General features: G+C 38.7%; 1 protein-coding gene across 1 annotated transcript; it reads left to right on the top strand.

The window, feature by feature from the left end:
* Positions 1-6,422: 6,422 nt before the first annotated feature.
* LOC105023264 (olfactory receptor 10A5-like) lies at positions 6,423-7,313 on the top strand. Its single transcript, XM_010892330.1, has one exon. It carries the CDS (start codon positions 6,423-6,425, stop codon positions 7,311-7,313), a length of 891 nt encoding a protein of 296 aa, XP_010890632.1.
* Positions 7,314-7,720: the final 407 nt, after the last annotated feature.

Here is a 7,720-nt window from a genome sequence, read left to right as displayed (position 1 = left end):
TTCAGTTGAATGCATTTTAATGCTTATTCATTGTCTCCACTTCACTTCTTCTGTCCTATAATCTAACTCCTTATGATAGCATTTCCAGTGTAAAATCTGTCTTCTCTGATACAAGTTACTTTAAAAAAGCAAGGGCCATTTGTTGAGGCTTAATATCCGATAAGCTGTATGGCATTTTAACACTTGAAATAAATGCAGGGTTTTTTTCCACTCCATGTGCTGCATGTCTGACCTTTTAAGCATGTTATTATTCTGCAGGAAAACAAAAGGAAGTTACAGGGGACTCATGGTCGAATATGAAGCATGCACTGTATATTAATCAGACAGTTAGATGAGCCTGGCCTGCATTAGATAATCGGTATCAATGGAGCTAGAACTCTGTTAAAACACCCTCCACTCTTCATAAGCTTCTGATTCTCAGGCATTCTTTACTTTTTTTTAATAAAATGGCCTCTATATGCGTTTCCTATGTAACCTCATCTACATATGCTTAATACAGTATATATTCATATATTGACATATTGTTTGAAACTACATAGAATTTAGTAAGCTGTCTTTCACAATTTGTGTCTCAATCCAAAAAGCTTGTTATGACAATAATAAGATTTTCTCACATTAATGTTTTATTATGTAATCATTTTCCAGTCACTATGAATGAACATTCTGGCATTTTTATGTGGTAGTCAAGCTTACTTGGGTATGGTTGGTGCAGACAATAGCTCTTGAAAAGCAAGAAGATAACAGGTGAAAGAGGTGGAACTGAGGATTAAGCAGTGATGCATTTTTTGTGACACTTAGACCTGTTGTATCCCCTTTACAACAGTAACCTTTTTTCTGATTTATGCATATACAAACCCTAACTTTATTGAATTATGTTGGATAGGGTCCAAACATTTCCGTTGGTAAATAACGCTTTGCGCGTTGCATGCAAATACGGTCACTTGAAAGTTGGGAATGCCAAAGTCACATAATAAATCAGAATTGCTTACGGTTGTAAAGTTTGTTAGGTTTGTGTTTGGTCTTACGGTTTATCATTTACAGTGGCTTCAAATAGTGTTCTGAATCCTTAACATTTGGTTCTTAAATATAATAATTGATTACATTTTTACTTTTTGCTACAAATCTACAGTAAAATTCCCCATAATAACAACGTGAAGACATGTTTTTGCATTGTGTGGAAATTTACACAACTGAAAAAAATTATGAACCGGTAGGCTTTACACATGTTGCTTTCTTTATTTATACAAATTTCGGTCACTCCAAAAGAGAAAATTGTCAAATTTGAGAGATTTTCATAATGAAATTATATAATATTTTATTTAACCTTTATTTCGGCAGGCAAGTCACAATGAGAAGTATTGAACATGCAAACCCTGTTAAAATACCATAACTATTCACATCTATACATAGTGTTACCTCTTACTTTATTAACAGCGGCGGCCCACAGCCCCGGAGATAGACCGTTTTCAGGGAGAGAGATCACAGAAACTTAACTGTCTGTGTCTGTGCACGTTTGTGCTGAACTGTCAGTAAGTAGCTGTGACTTTCGTACAATAAGTTAGCCATAGTGTGAGTGACAACCAAAGATGAGAAGCAAGCTAGCTAAACGACTGTCACAACTCTATAGCTACAATATATTAGCGTCATGCTGGAATCATTAGAAATTCGACAGCAACAATAATATCTCCGGTTTTCGTATTTTGCCTTCAAAATAAAAGTATGCGGTGAAACGTTATATACATTTGGCAGCAACTAAAAAAGCTTCGTTCACACCAGGCACGGCATGAAATGATCGTACAGTACCTTAACACAAACATTGCAATTAATGTTCAACATCTTCATTAACAGTATCGCAAAGATGTAGGAGAGACTCGTTTTGTTAGTGTCTAACAAGGCAAATAGCAGGAGCTTTCTCAATTTAGGTTTCATGAAATCTTTGAAGTCACTTAGGCTATATAATATTTGAGGGCCAATGGAAATCTAGGAAATGTCCCCCTCAAATATTTAGAATAAGTCTATTAACTTTGATATTGTAGGCTACTACAAATATTGAGCTGCCAAAGGTTTCTTGCGATTCCATAAACACATAGTTGAAAGCTCTATATTAGCTCTTTGGTGGTACATCACTTCCGTTTCTGATAGCCTCTTTTTCCTATTTGTAGTGGAGATGAGTGGTACCCGGTGGGGTCTTCTGCTGTTGTAGCCCATCCGCCTCAAGGTTGTGCGTGTTGTGGCTTCACAAATGCTTTGCTGCATACCTCGGTTGTAACGAGTGGTTATTTCAGTCAAAGTTGCTCTTCTATCAGCTTGAATCAGTCGGCCCATTCTCCTCTGACCTCTAGCATCAACAAGGCATTTTCGCCCACAGGACTGCCGCATACTAGATGTTTTTCCCTTTTCACACCATTCTTTGTAAACCCTAGAAATGGTTGTGCGTGAAAATCCCAGTAACTGAGCAGATTGTGAAATACTCAGACCGGCCCGTCTGGCACCAACAACCATGCCACGCTCAAAATTGCTTAAATCACCTTTCTTTCCCATTCTGACATTCAGTTTGGAGTTCAGCAGATTGTCTTGACCAGGACCACACCCCTAAATGCATTGAAGCAACTGCCATGTGATTGGTTGATTAGATAATTGCATTCATGAGAAATTGAACAGGTGTTCCTAATAATCCTTTAGGTGAGTGTAGTATGTATTATGTAAAAACTGCGGGATAAATAGAAACAAAAAAAAATTACTATTTAAATAATACTTTACGTAAGTTAAAGAATATTATAAGGTGGAGCACACTGAGAAATGGTTAGAGCTTAAGTAAGTTATTTAGAAAACTTACTCATTAGCTTTGGAGATGGATTGTGTTATAATTCCAACCACACTATGTTTTCCATCCCCCCACTGTAATGTACATTTCCCTTTTGCGGGAAAACTAATCAGTGCCGCAATGAAAGTATTGTATAAAATACTCAGGAGTTCGTAAAGTTACAAATATATGTGAAATCATGGGGCACTGTGTGCTACATCCAGAAAAAATATATGTTCTTACCCCTCTTTAACCCCCAATGCAGCACACTAAAATGTACATGGAATTCATACCGTAATTGCCCATTTATAAGCCGCATCATGTATAAACCATACCATTGATTTTGTTTTGTGTGTTTTCAAACCCCAGTATTAACAGCACCCATATATAAATTGCATCTGCCCAGAGAATTAACCTTTCGCAAAACCCCTCCCTCAAATGACAATGTTATCAAACGCGGACGTTATGTTATTTGTGCTCACGTGACCATTAATATGACTTACTTGCTACTACTACATTAGCCAGATAGCTAGCTACCTCTAATATTAGCTTGTTATGTTGGGAGGTCTGGGCACTCCTAGGCTTAACTTTAACAGGTGACTTTCTGTTGAAGTTGATAGGATGATGTTGACTAGTAAAAGAGTTCAACAGCTATATAAACAGAACTTACCAGGCAGTGCAAGAGCATGACTGGTCCACAAGGCTGTGCTGGTCGCATTTTAGTTCATGGGGTTTCTCATTGTTTGATTGACATCTTGTTAACAGCTTGTTTCAATTATTGTGTCATTTTCCTTGTTCCTTGTTCATCTGATTTTTGTGAACATATCCTTCCACTGCATATTGCAATTCCTCAATTGCACATTGCAATGCCTTGATCTGGAGGATATCGCGGAGGTATTACTCCAAAAAGAATCACATGCTACCTTTCCCATCCGTACTTGGCTGTTTACAGTAGTTGCCGCTTACAAAGAAGCGCAGCTTGATGGGCGTAGCAACAGTAACTAGGTGGGGCTTTTGCGAATGGTCAATTATGACATTGTACAGTAATATAAAACATCTGTCATAGGGCGCTAGCAAAATTTGTTTTAGAATAAAATGTGTTTTTGAAAAAACTCAACGCCATTTGTATCATATTTGCTGCATGAGGTTCTGAGACATCTACGTCGTCATTCGTCTGTGAAAAAGTTGGCTGGTGGAAACGATTTTAATAATGTTAACTCATGTATTAGCCACACCCATGTATTAACTGCTGTGGTTGAAAAGGTTTTCAAAATCTGTGTATAAGTCTGTAATTTCCATTAATGGGAAATTACAGTATTCCCTCATTAGTTAGTCGCTAGTGGCTTTTATTAAGAGTCTGGGAAGCAGTACTTAGTACTTACGTTATCATTAGTCTGTAATTTCCATTAATGTGAAATTACAGTATTCCCTCATTAGTTAGTAGCTAGTGGCTTTTATTAGGAGTCTGGGAGGCAGTACTTAGTACTTAAGTTATCATTATAGGGAATGATGTTAAGACAGTATTGTCAAATAATGTTAAGAAAATAAAGTTGACAAGGAAGAGAGACTGGTGTACTGGGAGGATGTTTTAACATTTCACGCATGGAGCATTTGTACCCCCTCTCCAAAAAAAGCTAAATACTAAAATAAAGACAAACATACTGCCATCTGAAATGCCCTTGAGGCACCAATTACTCTAACAGCACACCCTTCGAAAGTGACTGCACTTGATTTTCATAAACCTGCTTAATTGCAGGGGTGGGTAGAGTACTGAAAATCTGTCCTCAAGTAAAAGTACTGTTACTCGTCCTAAAATGTACTCAAAAGTTGAAATACCACCTGAAAAAAATACTCAAGTAAGAGTAAAAGAGTACTTGGTCAAAAAAGTACTTCAGTACTAGTTACATATTTTGTTCAAGACATTATAACGCCATAGTAACAAGAACGACAAATGATTTAAGAAAGTACAAACGCAAACTACATTTTTAATGTTTTAATAGGCATTTGTTTTCCAGAGCACATAGCAATGCAGAATAGAGAAACAAAATAAATTGCAAAAGTAAATAATACTGTACTTCTATTATTAATCTGTGTTGCAAATAAGATTTTTGCAAATTAAGGCCATCATACATTTTACTGGTAAAAAAAACAAAACAACATATTGTGTAGTAATGCTCAATACATCTTGTCAATAAAATATTTGTTGTAAGTAAGTCAGGTCTTGGGTGGAATTACTGACTGCATTGCAACTAACCTTACCTCTATGTGCTTGCGGGGCAATGATGATGAGTTTTTGAAAGCATTTTATTTGGTCTTTGGGAATAAAAAGACGACAACTGTGGCCAGGGATTGAATTTCCCTCGTCAACGTCCTCCAATATACAACTTTCCATGTCTGTGTCGGTCATTTAATTAGCTACGTCTGTGCTCACACTCCGATTCAGATTTAAAGGAGCGGGAGGGAACACCCAAACTAAAAATAGTTACGAAAGAGTAGATGAAATATAACGGAGTAAAGAGTATGATTATTATTTTTTAAATACTTGAGAAAGAGTAAAGAGTACAGCCCACAGAAAGTAACTAGAAAAGTACTCGTTCCTCTGAAACTGTACTCTTTTACTCATTTGCGTTACTTGTAAAACGTTACTGCCCACCCCTGCTTAATTGTGTATGTCATGAACCTACTTGGCCATGGCTCGTGCTGACAACAGCTCTTGTTGCATGCGAGTGAGATAACAGGTGAAAGAGGTGGAACTGAGGATTAGGGGTTGATACATTTTCAGTGACATTTGAGACCTGAGCCCTCATGTATCCCCTCTAAAACAGTAACCTTTTTTAATCAACTGCTTTATACATATACAAACATACCATCTGCTGTCTCCTCTAGCCATGGTTGCGATGAGTCTGTCAGGCCTAACCCCTTTGTCTTATTCCTTGATGTGAGTGCGGAGGTTAGTCAATGTTCTTTTGAAGTTTGTCACTTTTATTAGATTGAAAAATAGCCAGCTGCTTTATGACATATAAATACCCATGTCTAACTGGTCTTGTTTATAAACTGTTCTCATCAGTCACCTAAAGCCACTGTTTGATTTCCAAAACACAATGAAAGTGTGCCTGTCTGCATGTGCAAATTACCTGAATTCACTGACTGCTGGTGGTCTCGCAAGCCAGTACCAAATATTGGATACCAATTCACTAAAGACTATTCACTGAACAATCAGTGTTCACCTGAAAGGTATGCTGTGATAATGAGTAAACATCCCAGAGAGGGTGAAATTGGTTTTACGTTACTGCTAAAAACTTCTGTTGCTTAAAGATGCTCAAAGCCACCTGCCGTTTCACCTTGTAGCTCCTCCCTTAAACATCTGTCAAAAAGGGAAAGACCCTGGCCAAATTAAAGACCTCCAGTTCTACAGACCACCTGTAACTGCAACATGGACTCCATTAACCTGAATACTACCTACTGCTCTCATATGGTCCTGTCTCCTCTCAACCAGAGCACTTCAGTTTCAACAAGGGAACTTCACATCTCCTCATGTCTCTTCTGGCAAATTGTACAGAATGAGACATCACTGGTCCTCTTGGTGTTGTTATTCATGGCTCTTTTTCTCTTCTCTGTGATGGTAAACAGCTACCTGCTGATCGCGCTCAAGAGTTCGGATGGCCTCTCCTGGCAACCTCGCTATACTCTGCTGAAGAATCTGATTGTCAGCGACCTATTGCTGTCTCTCGCTCTGTCATCTACAGTTCTGCGCTGCCTGCTAACCAGACACACCCTGGTGTTTGGATGCTGGTGTTTAATCCAGTTCTCTGTCTATAGCACAGGAGTCCTCTGCTCTCTGTTCACTCTGACCCTCATGACCGTGGAGCGCTTCATCTTCATATGCCACGGCCTCCGTTACATAGTCATCTTGACTTCAAGGCGACTACGTCTGGCCATAGCACTGACCTGGGTGCTTTCTGGGACCATAGTTGCGGTCCAAGTGAGTCTTCTTCTCTCTGGACAGATCTCTTTTGGTAGAGCCGTTCCAGGATTGCTATGTGATTCTATATCCATGAGTAAACTTCCTGGCGTTCACTGGGCAAAGAAGAGGTTCGACATTGTCACTATCATCATTGTGCTCCTCGCCTGCATCTTGACGTTCTCTATCTCCTACAGACGCATGTATCAGGCAGCCCGCAGAGCCGTGGAACCATTCCACTCGGATAACAGAAGAGCCCGTCACACCATTAGCTTCTATTTCTTCATGTTCTTCCTGCAACTGCTGCCTATCATAGTAAATATAGCCAGATTGGTGTTAAGGAAAACTATATTCATGACATCACCTGATTATTTCTCACCGGCAGAGCGCTACATGTTTTTATCTGTTGTAGTGGTGTTCATGGTACCCCCCTGCATCAACCCTCTTGCCTACGGTATTCGAAACATTGAGATTCGGCACAAACTGGCACAGCTGTTCAGACTGCAGCTGGAGAGGCGGGAAGAAGGGGCCTGCTGTTCAGTGTTTTAATTTGTATTACAATATTCATTATTATATCTATGGGACTATAACCATCTTGTTAAGAAAGATTATAGGAGTAACGTTCAGATGATCAAAATATGTTTTTGATATGTTTTGTGATCATAATAAGCTACAATAAATAGTCTGATTATGTTGCTTTAGGAGTAACAAAGTTTACACAGCAATTTGCTGCCTGGCAATTTGCTGCTCTATTTGATGGCAACCAGCTGTGCATATAGGAAACTGGAAAGAAATTAGTTTTTGTTTGATTAGGCTGTGGAAGCTAGGAGGGCTAATGCTTCATGAGGCTATATTGCGGCAAATCTGTAGATCAAAGTAAAGTAGTCCACAGCTAATTTAGTTAGCCAGCCAGTAGCTGCCATTTGGATAAACAAATGGTACGTTTTGTAATTGGA

Source organism: Esox lucius, chromosome 6 (assembly GCF_011004845.1).
Source record: "Esox lucius isolate fEsoLuc1 chromosome 6, fEsoLuc1.pri, whole genome shotgun sequence".
NCBI lineage: Eukaryota > Metazoa > Chordata > Actinopteri > Esociformes > Esocidae > Esox > Esox lucius.
The sequence above is the reverse complement of the archived record's forward strand: the minus strand, read 5'-3'. Positions and strand labels throughout refer to the sequence as shown.

What these genes read in the sequence shown, in the direction of transcription:
- LOC105023264 (XM_010892330.1), top strand. Translation starts at nt 6,423, where the DNA reads ATGGTAAACAGCTACCTGCTGATCGCGCTCAAGAGTTCGGATGGCCTC.